The sequence below is a fragment of the Pogona vitticeps genome, chromosome 1 (assembly GCF_051106095.1).
Source record: "Pogona vitticeps strain Pit_001003342236 chromosome 1, PviZW2.1, whole genome shotgun sequence".
In the NCBI taxonomy this organism is placed as follows: domain Eukaryota; kingdom Metazoa; phylum Chordata; class Lepidosauria; order Squamata; family Agamidae; genus Pogona; species Pogona vitticeps.
The window spans coordinates 27504915-27524117 of record NC_135783.1 but is presented as its reverse complement, the minus strand read 5'-3'; the positions used below and the strand labels follow the sequence as shown (position 1 = coordinate 27524117).

The following is a 19203-nucleotide window of genomic DNA, read 5'->3' as shown; positions in this document are numbered from 1 at the left end:
TGAAACTTTGGAATTTCTTTAAAAATAAAAAATTGCACTGGGCCGCATTACGAGCTGACCTGGGCCGCATGCGGCCCTTGGGCCGCAGGTTGGACAAGCCTGCTCTAAATCGTAAGCTGAGAACTTTAAAATGAGTACACCACAATTAGTGCTCCTAATGTCTGAATAAATTTGGTACAGTAATTTTGTAGTACAGTGATGCCTCGCTTGATGATTACCTCATTGTACGACAAATCTGCTGTACGATTAGTTTTTTGTGATCGCTATTGCAATAGCAAAACGATGTTTCAATGGGTTTTTTCGTTTGACGACGATTGGTTCCCTGCTTTGAGAACCGATTTTTCGCTTTACGATGATCAAAAACAGCTGATTGTCGGGTTTTCAAAATGGCTCCCCGCTGTGTTCAGGACGGATTGCTTGCATTACAGGCACCGGAAAACAGCCGCCCTATGGAGGATCTTCGCTGAACAGTGAGGTATTTCGCCCATTGGAACGCATTAACCGGTTTTTAATGCATTTCAATGGGCTTTTTACTTTCGCTTGACGACATTTCGTTCTACAGCGATTTTGCTGGAACGGATTATCGGCATCAAGCGGGGCACCACTGTACAAGTTGGCAGAATGGAAGGCTGGTCTTAGCATTGCTAGCATATTGATCGCTGCAGAGTGAAGATGCCATTGTTGCCTTGGGGAGTTTTATGCAAATAACTCTGCTCTCTTAACTGAAGTCCTAGTGGGAACCATTCCTTAGCAGGTTATGGTCATAAGCTGAAAATACAGTGCTGCCTAGGTAGTAGTAGGCTGAACCATTGTTCAGTTAACACCATAATACTCCCATCATAGACAAAACAAAAATTAGTAATAATTGCAAAAACAGCTGATATTGTTTAGAATAGTGCATCAGAGAGACAGAAAACTTGCAAAACAATAAGTTGATTTGTGTAACAAAATATATTCCTTGATTGTCATCAATTATTATACAGTACAGACAAGTCTAGGTGCCACCATGGAGAGTACATTTTAGATAGTCATACTTGTTTTCATTATATCTCAGGATTTTGAAGGCATGATTTTTCATACAAAATGTATGTTTCAGATACATTGTTTCTGCATAAATAGGTAGACAGCTGGCTGGGCAAATACAGTGCTTGTTCAGCAGGGACTTTACATCAGCACTAAATATTCCATTGGCCAAACTAAGGATGGCAGCAGTTTTGCTCTAAGGAAGCAACCCACACAAGGATCAAGCTGTAGTGGTACTGATATTTGCGGAAAGTCCTTTGGGGGCTGACCTATTTCATGCTGTGCCAACAGTTGCATTGCTTTCAAACTTAGGCCTATGTTTATGTGTCCCCAAGGAATTGCATGTAAATGTAACTTGATTATGAAAATCTAAATGCTTTAAATGTAGATCTAGCTGTCTAGCTACTCTTTATAATTTTGGGGACATAAATCTTCCAGATTTTAAATTGAATACTAGCTTCTTCTATAAAGCTAAGATAGTCTTAAGACTAATAGGCAGAAGCATTTCCAGATGATTTTTGAAAGTGCTCACTCTTAAATTCAAGCATTTCAATTATAATTAGGGGCTTTTTTTGCAAGGACTGCAGTGTCAGGCAGATGTTATCTATTTAGTCAGATCGATCCTTTCGTTGTTTACACATGAGTTTTATTTATAGAGATTGACTGTAAAGTTATGGTGTGGTCAGTGTACAGTTACAAGCAGGAAAGTGCATTGTTCTATCACATACAATGGTCCGTTAAGTGTATAATTTAAAATAGTAGCTATTTAGATTCTTCCAAAAGCTTACAAGCAATGTTTGTTTTCGGCACTTAGAAGACAATCATTATTGTGGCTGCTCGGTTCAACATACAGTACCTTGACAGGTCTTCCATCTTTATTGTGCTGGCACAATTGTGCTGGCACAGCTCTTAGTAATTTAGTTGTTAGCCGCTCAGAGTGGTATAAATATACCAGATGGGCGGGATATACAATAAATAAATAAATAAATAAATAAATAAATAAATAAATAAATAAGAGCTATTTCCTAGTGGGCGTCTTCTTTAGTCAATAAGCAGATTTAAGGTGAGTTTCTAGATGTAAAAATTACATGAACATTAAGATGAAGTAATTAACTCTTCAAAGTAATCCAGTGATGAATTTATGGGGAGAAAACAAATTTAAGGAATACCTTTTCTGTTGCAGTATCATTTCAGGATCAGCTTGTTTTAATGAAAAGCTTTGTATCATTAAATAAAATGCTAATAAAGTATTCATCAATTGTGACTTTGTGTGTTGGTGGTATTTTCAGTGGCATTAACATGTATGGGATATATAGAAATCATTCTTCTGTGGTGCTTATTTTATGGAAGGGGGAAATGTCTCAGCTAAATAGGCTATTGTTTTCCTGGATTCATTTATCCTACCAGTCACAGATGTCACTGCACAAGGAACTGTTAACACTTCTACATGCTTCCAGGTCAACAAGGCATATGACAGAACTGTAACACTGTGCCCTAATTCAGTCTTCTTAACCAGCTCATTGTGAATTTTATACTGCACTTTAAGGGAGCATCTATAAAAACTATGCACGATCAGTATTGATTCCTGCACTAAGCAGGGGGTTGGATTCAATAGTCTTATAGGCCCTGTGTAATTCAAGTATTTTGATATGATTTTATGATATGTAGGTGTGTTCTGCCAGTGTGAGATATTTGCAGAAACTTTGCAAGGTCACCTAGTATATAGCCATCAGTATAAGTGAGTGACCATGGTGTAGTAGAATAGTCAATCCCTCGAGAAGTGAAACTCACCTGTTAAAAGGCAGTTTCCTTCAATGTGTTTTCTTCTTGGTAAAGCACATGAGTAGACCTCAATATGAAAAAATATTTAGACATTTATATCTTCGCTGCAGGCTGATGTATACTCTCTATATCAAACACTTTTTCATTGTGTTTTACCACAGTAAAAATACTTTTTCCTTGGTTTTTCTGTAACCTAGTTACTATATACCTAGTTGCTAAGAGACAGTTCCCCTTTTGAAGATAATGTCCTAGGCTGGAAGCAAAGATGCAGCCCACTGTTGTCAAACACATTGTTCAGGATTCTTTCATTTCTGATACATCAGTAAATGACATAATGTATACATCTGTAGTTAAATATCTTTCAAGTGAGTCTGACCATCTCTGCTCATTAAGCTTAACTTTAGGCATGCAACCTAAATTCCTGTTCCAGAAAAGCAGGCAGCTAGTGGGCTCTGATGAACAAAATGCTGGATTTGGATCTTTGAGATCAAGGCCTTTACAGAGCAATCTTGTATTCCACTTCTAGGGAGTAAGTCCCACTGAAATCTTCTGTTACAAATGTAGAATTGCACCATTAGAAACTGAAGTTGATTCACTTCTCTGCCTATAAAATGGGAATAAGTAGCAGACTTACTGTACAGACTTGCTGTAAAGCGAGGATGGAGCATGGAATAAAACAGATTAATGTGCTGAATGATTAATAGTGTTCATGAGAGAAACAGATCGGGTTGTGCCCTGATGAAAAATATTTACGTAGGCTTTTGATCTTTATACATCCTGTGGTTATTAGTAAGCACTGTGTGGGAGATTAGCATCTCTTCAGGACTGTCCTAATTAAGACAGGCACCTTGGCACAGCTTGGTCTTGCACTTCCTCTTCAGTGAAAAAAAAATCTGAACATCTTGGGGCAGGGGGAAATCAGCTTAAGATTACTGTGGCAGCAGACTGGCCATTTCACAGTGCCAAGTTCTCAGCCCCAATTCTTTAACAGTTGCTGACATTCTTGATGCTTGCATTCCTTTTGAGAAATTTGATCCCGAGGAAAAAATACAGAGAAGTGATAAATTCTACAGAAATCTCCTCTATGTGACAGAGAAGCTCTTAGTTTTAAGCAGCATGGCATTTTGTATCTCAGGATGACTACTTCACTTATATTGCTATAATCAGAAAGCTTTGGTTCATTCTCCAAAGCCAAATAAATGGGCTAGAATGTGAGTACCTAACTACATGTTACTCATTCAGCACTTTAGCATTTATCTATGTACAAAGGCAGGTAAAAGCCCCAAACACTGATTTCTGTGTGTGAATTAAGATTGTTCATGCCCATTTTCCCCAGAGCATATCACCAGCTATCCTCTGGGAAAGATCCAGATGATCTTTTTTATGCTTACTGACATGCATTTTACACATTCAGCACCAACAAAATAAGTGGGTGCTAGAATAAACCAAGCTTGGCCTCTCATTGGAGTCAAATGATTAAACTGAGGCTGTTATACTTTGGTCATATTGAGATAAGACAAGAATGTTAAGAGGTGAAGACAGTAGGAAAAGTGAATAATGTAGACTAATATCCTGTTGGCAAAATTCACAATCATAAGCAACTGTGCAAGCAGTTCCAGTGTTAGACATTGGATCTAGATAAGTTTCTGCACATGGTATTGTACAATGGATTTCAACGGCTCGAAATCCATTGTACAATACCATGTACAATGCAATTACACAATTGCATTGCTCAACACTACATTCTTTCCTAATTTGACCTCCTGTTATGCATGTATATGGTTGGACTGCATGACTGCAAAATACTAGCCCTAACATGAGATAGACAAGCTCAGTAAGGGAAGCCACAGCCCTGAATAAGGCTGTTAATGCTCTCTTGGAAGTTATTAATGCATAGAACTACTGTAAATCAGAAATGACTTGATGGCCTATAACGTGCAAGACTTTATGTAGATTTTTAATTTGAAAGGTGTGATAAAGACCTATTTTAAAAATGCAATGGAAAACGTGTTAATTTTGCAGATTTTGAAGGAAAATTGGTCGTTGCTTAAATGTGCTAATGAACGGTGTCACCAATACTAAAATTGCTTTCACCTTTCTGCACTCAAATTAGCTAATCTCTTTCTAGAATTACATATGGAACTCACTGAAGTAAAGGGCAGCTGTGTGGTCAAAACAAAATCCAAATGCAAAAACAGGCGATACCTTTATAGACCACTAAAAAATCATCACACAATAAACAGAGCTCTTGTGGATTAAACACCACTTTATCAGGACTGCACCAGTGTGATAACTCAGAGAGACTTTTAAAGTTACATATGGGATTTCTACTAGAAAGGAAATATTTTGTTAACACTTTTTCTCTGGAACTCATTGATTTCACTGGCTGAGATCCTGAAGCTTAGCATAGTACATTGCAACCAGATAGGGCCTGCTGAATAATTAGGGATTTGGCGAGTCAACTCCATCAGTTCTTTTGATTCAAATGTGCATTGCAACTTACTACACAAAGCAACAGGATTTTAGTCAATGAGTGAAACAGATATAAATTGCCATAAAGCTATTGAAAGAAATATTTTTAAATACTAGAAAGGGCATGAACTTCAGTGATCACAAGCAACAACACTGGCAGAATTATTTATAAAATATTTTTTTCAGTACACTCGTTTAAACTGTCTGATCAAACTGATACCACAATGGTGTATGATATTAATTTTGTCACAAATCAGATCAAAATTAGTGTACTTCTCACACCTGAGGACAATGTTACATTTCATTTGTACTTCATATTAAAGCATCAGAAAATTCTACAAGTCAGGCACTTGTGACTTAGTTGCTGTTTCTTCAACTTGAGGCAGAGTGTCCCAAATGGGTTTCTGAATATGCTCGGGAAGTTGTTCTAACCTTGTCTAAAAACAAAGAAAAATGGTAATAGCATTTTATATTGGGACAATTCAGAGGCTCTTCAGCAATTCTACTTAATCTGTATTTATATAAATCATATTCCTATAGTCCAGCACATGTATGAGAATATAAGCCACCAAATGGAGCAAATGGTGATGTATGTTATTAATAACTGAGAAAACAGGTATAACTTTGTACTACAGTACAAAGCTAGAAAATAAAAATACCTTTTTGACTTCCATGGCAACCCCTTCAGGTAGGTTTCGTTGAATGTATTCCAAGTAGACATTGGCAGTGCTGCCAGTTAGGTGCTTTAACTAAAACAAAAACAGTGTTTTAATTTCCTGATTAACAAATAGAGATAGGTGCTAACGAAGGATGATATATCTCATGTAGAAGTAGTAATTGCCTTACCCTTCTTTTCATTACTATATACAGCTGGGCTAGAGAAGCTGTGGTCTCTAGGTGTCAGAGAGCAATTCCTATCCTCTGGCACCATGACTTGGGGAGGAACAGTGGTTGTTCCATATCTAGAGGACCAGATGCTCCCTGGCCCTGATGTAAGTAGTGTTTATTTTTTTGAACATACAGCTCTTCACTCACCTCCACATATCGATAGTGCGTCCTTATTTCATATTGAACTCTGTGCTTCTTATAAATGTGCACTGATTTCAGAAGTGTGAATCGCTCCATCTTTTTTGGAGGTTCTTCTCTAAAAGACAGTGGTTTTCATGAAATCATTTGTCATCTTAGTATCCCTTTCTTTCTGAAATTCCTTGCATTTGTGTTCTGCCTTTCCACTAACAAAACAGCACTCAAGAAGACTGAGAAGTATTCAGTCAAATTAAAGTCTTTGGTGTGTTTTATCAGTAATGAAGCTGTCCTGCAGGAAGGTTTGAGGAGATGGATGAGACTGAAATCTGCCTCCACCTGGAACCACTTATCAAACTACACACCTGAATCTCAAGAGATCTACATAATTTAAAATTTGAAAACAAATCCTCTTGAAAGTAGGCAAGGGAAAAATCTCTACATAACAATCAGCAGCAAAACTAGTGCTAATACCAGAATCTTGTTAAAACTATCTACTGCAATCCTTTGCATTCTTACTGAGAAATTTATGAAGCTGAGTAAAATATGCTTTTAAGTGATTATGAATAAACCAGTAACTAAGATGGACCTCTATCTTGGGAACACTAAACCACAATTCAGTACAGAGTTACACATTTGCACTTTGAGCCCATAAATTTCCATGTTAGAAGCTTGCAAAATTTATAAACCATGAACAAATTTTCCAGAAGACTTTGTTTCAGTCTTCTGTTTTACAGGGAGCTCACAATGGGGAAAATCTGGACATAAATTCTGTTTCATTTACCATAGAGAGGTAGAATTTTTCTAGAGTGCTTCATGTATTACCAGTTTAGTTTTGGAATGTTATGCTGGCTGGATAGTCAGATAGATAGAGGTTGGGAGTTTGCTTCCCTACTGTGCTTAATGTGAGTAGAGCCAGATTATGTGGCCTTGGGCAAGCTGCAGAGTCCCAGGACTCCCTCAGAAGAAGGGAAAGGTAAATACTTCTGAATATTCTTTACTGGGAAAATCCTGAGAAGGGCTGCAATAAGTCAGAATTCACTTAAGAGCACATCATCATCATTTGAAATATTAGAATTAGGAGCGTAAAACGAAGTACTCCCACTAAGCTTATTTAGTAAGCAATCTTCAAACAAATCAGTTAGGTTGTATATTAAGTTACTGAAAATGTCAACAGCACTTACACTTTTTCAACAGAAAGGCCAAGTTCTTTAGCAGCAAGCACCATGAAATATTCATAACTATCTAGCACAGGTTTGTCATGACCTTTAACCAAAACAGCCAGTCTCTTGTACAGTGTGTCTGGTTCATCTGAAATAGATACCTAGATGTGAACGTAATGAAAAATAAAGAACTCAGCATTTGGATTCTAAAAGCAAAACTTCCATAACATGTCATTCATTTAGATCTAAGTCTAAATCGTTTAGAAAGGTAATTATGAACATTATTGTATCCCAGCATTGTCTAAATGCATCCCAACATACATATCCGGTTACAGTACTGTTATTTTCATATTAACTGGATATATACAAAACATTCAGAATTTCTCAGACATACCAAATCCTTGTTCTTGTTCTGCTGAATATCAGTGTGGGCTCCTGAAAGCTGAAACCACATTAACTGATTGTTTCTGTAAAAATAAAAATGGGAGAGATATTTTAATAATACATAAAATTAAGGCTGAAATCCTGTATGTGGATGGGAGTTAGCAAACTTACTGAAGGAGGTTATGTTGCTTTAGTGGAACTCTGCTTGTTACAAGTAAATTTTCTCGCCCCTAGGAAAAAAATAAGAATTAAGAAGTTGGTATGCTATCACTGTAATGCTGATACATAATTGGTCAGAAACCATGAGTTTCAAGTGAGAAAATCATGCCCATAGGCTCATAACTAATAAACAGAATGTTACAACAGGACAGCTGGAAAGTTGTAGGAAATTTTACAAACAGCACACATTTGCTAACTGCACCTTCACTTGATTCTGCAGTCTCTGTGTATTCTGTTCACATTCATTTACACTCACTTGGATCTAATCATCATCATCATAACCTAACTGCAGAGCTGGAAGGGACCCTATGGATCATCAAGTCCAGCCCCTGAAAAAGAGGCCCAGTGGGGAATCAAACTCTCAACCTAAACCACTGAGCTATCCAGCAGTTCTACATAGCCCATAGTCCCACAGCAATTTAAGCCATTTTATGGTCTTCAGGTTCAAATGAGCTACTACTGATCCAAGCAAACCAAACAAATAACCTCATCATGAGCACAAGATTTACTTGCAGCAGTGGAAGCTGTGAAGCAGGGGGTATGTAGTTATTTGGTTCTGTATATCCTTGGTGGTAGGATCAGGGAGAAACCCATTTTAAAAGAGATTCTAAGGTTGTGATGTATACACCGATCCTTAAGAAGCTACCAGTAGTGATATGATTTAATTCTAGCAGTACTCCTATTCTTTAAATAATGGTAAAAAAGGGCCATTATTAGTAAACTGGCTAATCCAATCATAAACCTACGAATGCCTGGGCTAGTTATTAGCGGTACACTCCATCCTTAGACCCGCCTGAGTAGAGTTCTCTCTTGTTTGCCCCCACTTCACAACCCTGCGTTGAATATAATGAGAAACGATGTTTTGGCATAAGGTCACCTTGGGAACTTCATGGTCGGCATGGAATACACATGATGTTTAGGACCGCTTTACCATCCTTAACCATTTTAAACAGCAAATGGGTTAACGCTCCTTATTATTTGTTTGGGGGGAGCACGTAAGCCCACAGGAAAAATTATTTTAAAATATTAATGGCTCAGCTCTTTGATGTATTTTTCAACAGAAACAATGCCACGACAACAAGAAAGGCAAAATAAAGAGAAATAACTCGGGCTGTTTTCTGTATCGTCTTCGAGAATCGGTTCTGAACAGTAGCCCCAAGAACTAAAACCACCATGTCGTAAGCAGCCGTGGTATTTTAAACAGTTAAATTACCGTTAGGCTGTCGCTTATTCTCGACCAACCGATCCTAATTCTAATAACCCTACAATTACCTGCCATAACCGGCGCAAAAACCACATTCCCCTCTGCATCGCCATCTTGAAACGCCTACCACCATTACTTCCGGTCGCCATGACATGATAGAATTTAATTTCCGCTAGGGCCCGAGCGGCGCCGCTTGCCTCTGACCGCTCTACAGTATCAATCTATGGTTTAACCGCGCGCAAATCTAAGGAGGTGAAACAGTTCTCTTGCTTTTGGGACAGTATTTCGATGTATTTTTGCCAACATGATTATAATCAGAGATTTAAAGTGGTGGAACCTCGTACAAGACAGTACTGTTAGAAGCTGAAGGGACCGAGAAGGGAATCTGCAGTAGAAAGAAAGGCAGGCCTTTCAGACTCGGCCCTTCCTCTGTGGGAGAAAATGTTGTTTCACAAGGATTTATGTTTCAGTAACTCGATGGCAATTTCCTGCTTCAGGAAGCTAAAAATCCATTTTTACATCAGGTTGCAGAATAAGTGAGGCTGAAAGCTAATGAGCATTTGGGACGGTTAAAAGAAAGTAACTTCCCCAAAGCAAAGTGCGCTGCTTATATACTGCCCCTTAGCGTTTAAAAAGCGTTCGAGTCTAGGTAATTTACAGTTTAATTATGCAGGCTACACATTGCCCCAGCAAACTGGTTTACCGCCCTCGGAAAGAAAGATGGAAGACTGAGTGAACCTCGACTTGGCTACCTGAGCCCTTTGGGATCACACTCGGGTCGTGAGCAGTCTTGTCAGGCATTATCCCATCAAAACCATCAAATTATCCTCATGAGATTACAGTAGGATAGGGCTGACACTGTGAGAGAATGACTCACAACATCCTTGTGAAACAGCTCTGTGTTTGATAAGAGCACTGTGGTAGGGTGGCCAGATGACCTCTCTTAGGGAGGATGATGCTCCATTTGAAGAGCTGACAGAGGACTGGCCTTTTGGAGGTGCCCTCTGTTTGCAGGGCTTTCCACTTGAAATCTGATTTAAGAGACCAATAAAACCTCAGAAATAGACTACATTTTGAGCCCCGCAGACTCTTTGTCAGGCTGGGCTTTGCAGAGCTGACAGGTCAGTGCAGATAAGATTACAAAATATTTGACATTAATTAAGTTTAGGCTATTTATTTTATTTTATTTTTATAGGGCCCACCTGGCTGCCAAAGGCTACTCTGGATGGTTTACAAAAACAGTAATGTGTGTGTGTTTAGTCGTTTAGTCGTGTCCGACTCTTCGTGACCCCATGGACCAGAGCACGCCAGGCCCTCCTGTCTTCTACTGCCTCCCGGAGTTGTGTCAGGTTCATGTTGGTTGCTTCGCAGACACTGTCCAGCCATCTCATCCTCGGTCGTCCCCTTCTCCTCTTGCCATCACACTTTCCCAACATCAGGGTCTTTTCCAGGGAGTCTTTTCTTCTCATTAGATGGCCAAAGTACTGGAGCCTCAGCTTCAGGATCTGTCCTTCCAGTGAGCACTCAGGGTTGATTTCCTTTAGAACTGATAAGTTTGTTCTCCTTGCAGTCCAGGGGATTCTCAAGAGCCTCCTCCAGCACCACAATTCAAAGGCATCAATTCTTTGGCGGTCTGCTTTCTTTATGGTCCAGCTCTCACTTCCATACATCACGACAGGAAAAAACAGTAATAAAACAAACAAAAAAACCCTATAACGACCAAACAAAATGTAATAGCTACTAAAACAAGTTATACTAAGAAATAACATAATAGATATTATAAATACAGTACTGAATTTACAAAGATATTTGAATGTATTACTGTATTTATATTTATTTAAACATGCACACTCTGCTCTATATCAGGCCAATTTTTGACATTTTTTGTAACATTGATGTTGTACATTAAAGAGATAGTGGTCCACATTGGATGCTGATTATAGTAGTATTGGGGATATAGTTTTGGACTAGGACCACAAACCTTCAGCAGTCTGCCCACCAGCTTGCAAAATTCACCTTTCCACAGTGAATCCACTTTTCTCTTGCTGCATCTTATTTTTATTAGGACACTTGTCTCTTTTCACTGTGAGGTGTACTATGTTTTAGACACTGAAAGCTCCTTTAGATATATGGAAAAATGTGTTTTTTGGTGTGACAGTAAGAGTCCAGGCCCAAATATTTCTGTTCTCTAGGCACCAAGTGTAGAAATGAAAGAGTAACATAAACATTCATTTATCTCACTTCTTTTGAAACATCCAGTCACCTAACTAGGAAAAAAGCAGTAACAAACAAAAAGGTAGCAATAATTAAAAAGAATTCTAAAAAATCAAATTAATAACCTCCAATAATAACCAGAATAAAAGCATTCCAAAAGCCAGCTATGAAACAGCAATCACAGCAAGACTGGGTTGAATACAGAACACAAGAACTATGTTCAGATGGTTTAATCCTGAAGGCATGAATTTCAGGCAACAACATGCACCTTCTTTGCATCATTCCTCATGTTGGGCAAATAACAAACCAGGGAGCTGCAGTTAACAATAAAAGCACAGCATCTACACAGTTGGCTTCCAAACCATAGCTTGATGCCAGTTGTATTAGGCTCTTGAATCTTGGTTTGTTTGGAAGTCACGAAACATAGATTCCTGTTTAAGTAAAATGGCAAATTGTTCTTAACTTCAATTTGTTCAGTATCTCCCACAAACCAACTACAGTACAATAAAAGATTGCATCTGGGTACATGCAACTAGGATATGATTGTGTGAACTGTGCTGACATAGCACACTTTACAAAAACATGGCTGCTTACAGCAGAACTATTTGGGAATGGCTGCATATTCTTAGCAGTTGCCAGTTGGCTTTGTAACCACATTTTCTAAGGTATTTACTATCATTCAAGAATCAAAGTGAACCTCTGTTTATAGACCATGAAAGCAACATGTAACCATGCAAGAGGATGTGCAGTGGATTGATTTAGTCACATGCTTTTATTCATTCCTAAACATACTGTATTCAGCTTCTTATAAATTAATAGAAACTGACCTCCTGAATAGAATGGTTATTACTTTAGATACTCTTAGCTTTTAAAAAATGGCTGTACACATTTTAAACAGATTAATTTATTTAAAAGAAAAATTTCATTTTATGAACAAAACAAATTAACAAAGCATATCTTATCAAAAGTATAAAATACTGTCCTTTTTGGCAAAACTGTCAATAGATTCCCTTTGATTTCGCAAATATAATTATCAATACAAGTTGAAATAGTCTATAAAAAGTGCTTGGTTAATGTACCAAATGGGATGCATGCCCCAAAATTTCCCCGCTCTCGCAAGAAGGAAAAAAAATCACCACCATGACATATATTAGAAATCAAAGCATTTTAGTGCAAACCTGAATAAATTACATCCTGAAGGTAAAGCACATGCAATTCAGGTGCAATTAAGCCAAAACAGGCACAGTTTTATTTCAAAAGAAATAAACTGACATTAATCCGCCATCTTTTTTTCACACTACACTACAACACTTAAATTATTTACAACTTTTCTATAACAAGGCAAAAACAGTAAAGATCTCTGAAAATAACATTTTCCCATTAAAATATATTCTCTTTTGTTATGTACAATTTTTAATCTAAGTCATTCAGTATACCACAATAAACATGAACCATGTCAAAATGGAGAAAATGTCACAAGTTTTCCTGGCAAATGTATCAGATACTGTATTTTAACGATATTTATCATTGCAAGATTTGAGAAATACAAGATTTACCTACAAAAGTTATATCAATGTTATTCCAGGGGTTGTTCTGACATTCTCTTTGGTGTTTCTCCTTTAAAGCTAAAAGCTTATCGTGACATGATTTTCCAGCATGTAAATGTGTATGTAGGGATGGTTCATTTATTACAATAAGATCTTGTAATTAACGTGCTATTCTGCTATATTGTCAGCTAATATCTGAATATAGATGTGGTGACTGATGCATTGTACCCTTACCCTGTCAAAAGTGTGTTATTTCATCAGCAATCATACAATGATGGTTCTTCTATCAATGTAAATGATTATCAGCTCTGCATTTATAAATTAACCAGTAGACTCTGCTTTTTCGCTTTAGACAATTATCTTAGGGCAGGCAAGTGGACACCAAGTGTTATTGGGCTGCAATCCCAGCCAGTACGTTTCTCCTTTGAACAATGCTGGGGTTAGGAGAGCTGGATCCCCATGTGGTTCAAAATCCATGTATAACCTTTATGCTCCCCCCAAACATAACAGTTCACACACACACACACACACACACACACACACACATACAGAACAGTTCTCTTTATTAGGGTTCTCTTCCATAATATTGACAATCCTTTCCATACAGTACTGTGTCTAATGAGATTTAAAGGTTCTTATGGCCACTTGATCTAGAGACTGAATTAGAGATGTTGCATTTGGGGAGCAAGTAGGTCACTTTGATGCCTTCTGTTTTGAACTTACAGCATTCTGGGTGGTCAGGGGCACAGTATTTACTGAATATTTATTTATTTATTTATTTATTTATTTATTTATTTATTTATTTATTTATTTATTTATTTATTTATTTATTTATTTATTTATTTATTTATTTATTTATTTATTTATTTATTTATTTATTGGGGAAAACAAACATGTATAGCCGAAACCGTGCTGTTCAGAACCATGCGATTCAAGGGGTAAGTGTACAGCCAATGATGAAGGATGACAGGAGTGGCTTTCCAACATCTGGACGGGACCAGCGTGGGGAACACTGTCCTAAACTTTCATGCTGTCTTAGATTACCAAGTGATTTGTGGAAGGCCTGCTTGTGCAGCTGCAGATCTTTCTCACTGTGTACTCAAATAAAAACTACAAATCATTCTGGCACAATCCACGGCAAGAATTAGGCACTGGTCCTCCCTACTTTCTATTTTTTGGGGTGTCAGAGAATGGCATACATGAGGTCTAATAGAAGTCTTTCAATTGTCAGAAATACTTGATTACCTTAGATTGTCCAGTTAGTTTCAAAGATATGCTCAGATGGATCTCAGCTGTGTGGATCTTCTGTGTACTGTTGTTTTGGGTGATGTCTCAGCTGCTAACTCAGAATTTATGTGGGGAGTTTAAAAACATCTTTGTTCAGTCTGATCATAAACTGTACAGAAGGACTAAGTTGCACCATAGACTAGAAAATTATTTAGCAGATTAATTTCAGATTTGCTATACATTAAAGCTGCTAAGATTTCAGTTCCTGTCCTTTGCTGTCAAGCAAGTAACATTTCTCTAACAAGCAGATGACTATTTCCTACATTTTCTAGAAAAAAATCTGAAAGGTTGACTTTGTTTTTGATTTTTTTTCTTTTGTGCTAATTTTCTTCCACGCATCTGATATTAGAAGATTATTACAAATTGCACTCTTCAGTGAAAAGCAGGCATAGGCTAAACTATAGTTCTCAACCTTGGATAACCCAGGTGTTCTTAGATGGTAACTCCCAGGAGCCTTCATCCTAGCTAGCTGTGTTGGCCAGGGTTTCTGGGAGTTGCAGTCCAAGAACACCTAGGTTACCCAAGATTGGGCATAACTGGTGTAAACGATTGAGAATTCTCAGAAATAGATTCCAACTATTTCAGCAGGGTCAAGTGACAACTATTTCAGCAGGGTCAAGTGACAATGCCGGCTGAGAAATTCTAGGAGCTGTAGTCCGGAAAGCAAAACATTCCCATCACTACAGCAATTGCAAGTTAAAAGCTTCCCTTCTTTAGTCTCTGCCTTTCCTGCCAGCTGAGGCATATAAGAGATCAATTGATCAGGCAAAAAACCCTACCCATCAACAGTTGGCAGTTATCTTTTGGAATTGTATCATGATGGCAAAAGATGCTGCTAGGTCCTTCCAATTTGAGAACTAATGGGATGAATGAAGTCTTCAGTATTCCCACCAGTCACTATGTGGTTATTTTTGAGACGGTGAGCATACCCTTCAGTCATGTTCTGACAGGCCCAATTCAGATTATCTTCAGATAAAGTAATGGCCAGGCTGACAACACCCTTGGAGATTCAGTTGCATGAAAAACTGACAATGGACCACAGCTTTCACATACTGTATTTTCAACAACAACAACAAAATCACCACTGAAAAGTCTTGATTATGACTGGGAATGCTCTGGAGCAGAGTGTATTCTTTGCCACTACCATCACAAAGAAATTTAAGAGGTGTTCCATGTGGAGACAATTTCAGTTGCCTATCTTGGCCTTAAGATCTTGAGGGGTTAATCTTCATCTGGTTTTGCAGCAGTTAAAGATCACATCTCACCACTGTCAGCCATGGATGGTGCAACATTTGCTCCTGAGTAGCAATTTCAGACTGTGACCACATACAGTTGACTTAATAGAAATGTCTTTATTTCACAAAAACGATCAACTTCCCTAGGACTATTATTTGGATCTTAGAAAAGTATTAACAATTGTGCGAACAAAGGATTAAGGGACTTTATATATTTACATAATTTTCACACAATTTCTTTGTTTCTGAAGCACTGGGATACACAGAACTTTGCTTTGAGAGTACCTACCTCTGGAAAGGAAAGAGCTGCAGGTTGCCTGTCAGAGCTATTGCAAAGTGGATCATGCTGATTTATGGGATCATGCTCAAACACATAAAGGGAAAGAAGGAGAATGTCTGAATCCCTGTTTATTTAAGGTAAGCAGAAACAATTGTTAATCATGTTTCCAGCAGAACATAAGAGGTGTTATTTTATTGAACTATAGCTCAGTGCTGTCTGAGAATTTTTAGTAGCCATAGCTCCAAATGTTATACTTCCATGGTCTGGGTTTATCCCCCTGCTCATGGAAGCTGATAATCAAGACTACCATCATTTCACCTGAGTAAGATATAGCTTTTATTTTTCAGCCTCACAGATGGTTAGAAGGGAAAACAAAATGGAAATGTTTTGCCATCTCATTGTTATTAAAATCTGACAAGCATTTACTGTCCTTTTACAAAAAATGGCTTAAAATACATCCTACTGTGGCTCTCTACAATTCTCTAGGTTTACTGAGGTTTATAGTTTTTGGAAGCAAACCGACGGGCCCGTTAAAGAATCTCTGTGGGTTTAACGAATTCAGCATTAAAAGTATATTTATACTAAGATAACTGACCACTAAACAACACTTGTACAAATGTCAGCATTTAAAGGTCTCTGGGCTCCCAACAGCATTCCACACATATTGGAACTAACTTAGTTTCTGCTCCTCAATGCACGTACGTAAACAGAGAAGCATCACCTTCTGGATGTGCGCATCAGTCTTCACACACATGCAGACTATACTGGGCCACTGGAACACCGAAATCACATGAAATAACATTTATAATCAGAGACAAACTGAAGAACATGGCTTAAAATTATTTCCCCAGAACTTGGAAGAATCATGTGTGAGAATGTATGCATGTATTATAGTTCTACCTAGAATGGACATCTCTCCCTCCCGCTTTCTTTCTGTGAAAAAAAAAATCTTAATGTATACCCCCTCCTGAAAGTGAAACTACACAATTAAAATAAAGCCCACTACGTTTTTTCACAAGGTGATGTATATTTACAAATCAGAAGATTTTTGTGCATTGTAATAAGAAATGTCTATACACTCTTAAGATTGTTCCAACACAAAGGGGTGGAGACTCATCTCAGCCACTCTGTTACAGAGATGTAAAAATAGTTATCTTTTTTTTCTAGTCTCACATTCAAAATACTTTGATTGCACTGACCCCTTTCCCTTGAAAGCTCTCAAGTGCATCATATGGAACCCCTTACAAAGAAAAAAAAGGTTGTCTTATAAAAGTAAAAAAAGTATATTTATTCTTCGAGGGTTAATCTAGTTGTTTCATGGTTGCTCAAGTGTATTTCAGATCCAAATGAAGCACAGCAGGACGTACAACTCTAATTTGAGTTTACATATGGCATCACACTGTATTCTAACAGTGAAAATATAAAGGTGCCTCAAAACTGTTCATCCTGGCACAGAACCTTTGGTACACTGGAAAAGAATTGGCCTCAGTTGCCTGGACTTTTTTCCCCCAGGACAATCCTCCCTGGGGTCACCCGTCTTTTCCATTATTCAGCTTGTTTATTGTAGCAGCTGTTGTCTACTAATTAACTTGCCTGTTTGTGTTTGTTTGTTTGTTTATTATTCGATGTATACTCCGCCCCTCTAGACAGAGTCTACTTTTTTTTTTAAAGTATTCTTGTTGTTGCACATGTTCAGAAGCCAGAATGAAAAGGCATACAATTAAACACATTGTAAGAAAAATATGAACAACTTTCAGTTACGTAGAGTTGGGGACGGAAGAAAACCCTGAGGAGTTTTAGATGAGAACATCTAAAAGGAATTAGAATGACAACGTGAACTTTTCAGAAAGTAATACTTTCCAAGGTATTAGACTAAAGGGAAAATAAATGAACTGTTTCCACATTTTGAAGCCAAGTTCAATTACTATTAATTTAAAAAAATAGTAACAAACTCAGTTTTTTGTTTTCTGTTTTTTCTGGTCCTGGCCGGAAAGCATTCCTGCTACTCAAACAATATTCAAAAATAAAAGGGAAAGAGATATCAGTCGTCCTAGCAGAGGAAACCAATTCCAACCGTGATCCATCTATAACTGTATGCAACAGGCACCTCTCTTCTACAACTCAGCATCATCCTGAAGTAATTCTGTGTCTTCTTCACCCAATAAGAGGCCAGGGTCTATGACATCAGTACTGTCTATGACCTCTCCCAGTTCCTGAACAACATCATTGCTGAGATCATCTGCCTGCTCAACTTGCTTGATCAAGTCCAGATGATCCAAAGGAATCAAACCATGTCCTGTTGGCCCTGTAGTCCTTGCAATCGTGGCTGCCATTTCAGCTGCAACGGCAGCTTTTTGGGCTTTCTGCCTTTGTTGCTCTTCCTGCTGCCGGTGTGTTTTCATGTGTGCATTACGACTTTTGATTTTGAAAAACATCCTAATAAGAAAAGAAGGAAACAGTCAAGGGGTGTGTAAAGAGAGAGGACAACAGCCTTCAGGAACAACTTTCTTAGATCTTGGGAGTATTCAATGTCCACATAGATATCCTGTGAATGTCAGCTGAATACAGACCAGATGTTCTATACAGTGGTGCCACGCTTGACGACGATAATCCGTTCCGTTAAAACCACTGTTAAGTGATATCGTCATCAAGCAAAAGAAAAAAACCCATTGAAATGCATTGAAAACCGGTTCAATGCGTTCCAATGGGTGAAATACCTCATCGTCCAGCGAAGATCCTCCATAGGGGAAGCCATTTTCGGTCGCTGTCTTCCGGAAATAGGTCCGGAAAATAGCAGGCGGCCATTTTGAAACCTGTCAATCAGCTGTTCTTGATTGTCATAATGTGAAGAATCAGATACCAAAGCAGGGTCATAAAACGGATTTTCTCCATTCAATCATCGTTTTGCGATCGCAATAACAATCGCAAAAACCTCATCGTGAAGCAATTTTGTCGTGGAGCGGGGTAATTGTCAAGCGGGGCACCACTGTATATTTTCAGACACTCATTATAAGATGTATCAAACATTCCTGTTTTCAGACACTCATCAATGAGCTCTATCTCCAAATCTACTCTGTCAGCACCATTATGGGTCCCAACGTTGTCACCCACACATCAGGGGCTCATCTACTTATTTCTCTTCCAATGTGATGTGTGCCACCTTCTGCCTGCAGTGTTCCTGTACATTTAAAATAAAGGAGGAAAGAACACTCTCCAAGCAAGAGAACAAATGCATAAAACCTGACATTAGAAATGCAACACGAAACTCAGTGTCAGTATATTTTAAACTCAAAGGACTATATAAAGAAAGTACTCTTCTCTGAAGTCTTGTGTATAGGCAAAGAATTTTTGGCAAAATCCTGGCACAAGG

The 19203-nt window shown here is 38.1% G+C and overlaps 2 protein-coding genes across 8 annotated transcripts in view; both read right to left on the bottom strand.

Moving 5' to 3' along the window:
- Positions 1 to 932: 932 nt before the first annotated feature.
- Positions 933 to 15806, bottom strand: MRPS10 (mitochondrial ribosomal protein S10). The gene is made up of 7 exons (XM_020794626.3): positions 9339 to 15806; positions 8019 to 8077; positions 7858 to 7930; positions 7485 to 7624; positions 6313 to 6421; positions 5937 to 6026; positions 933 to 5714 (listed from the first exon to the last, which is right to left on the bottom strand). Exons 1-7 carry the CDS (start codon positions 9417 to 9419, stop codon positions 5613 to 5615), a joined length of 654 nt encoding a protein of 217 aa, XP_020650285.3. The 5' UTR covers positions 9420 to 15806; the 3' UTR covers positions 933 to 5612.
- The window catches only part of TRERF1 (transcriptional regulating factor 1), a 106578-nt gene continuing 99747 nt past the window's right edge, over positions 12373 to 19203 (bottom strand). For all 7 annotated transcript variants that reach the window (XM_020794621.3, XM_020794618.3, XM_020794619.3 and 4 more), the window contains one exon: positions 12373 to 18269. In XM_020794621.3, coding sequence (XP_020650280.3) covers positions 17948 to 18269 — 322 coding nt within the window. In that variant the 3' untranslated portion in view covers positions 12373 to 17947. The remainder of the gene's footprint in view (positions 18270 to 19203) is intronic.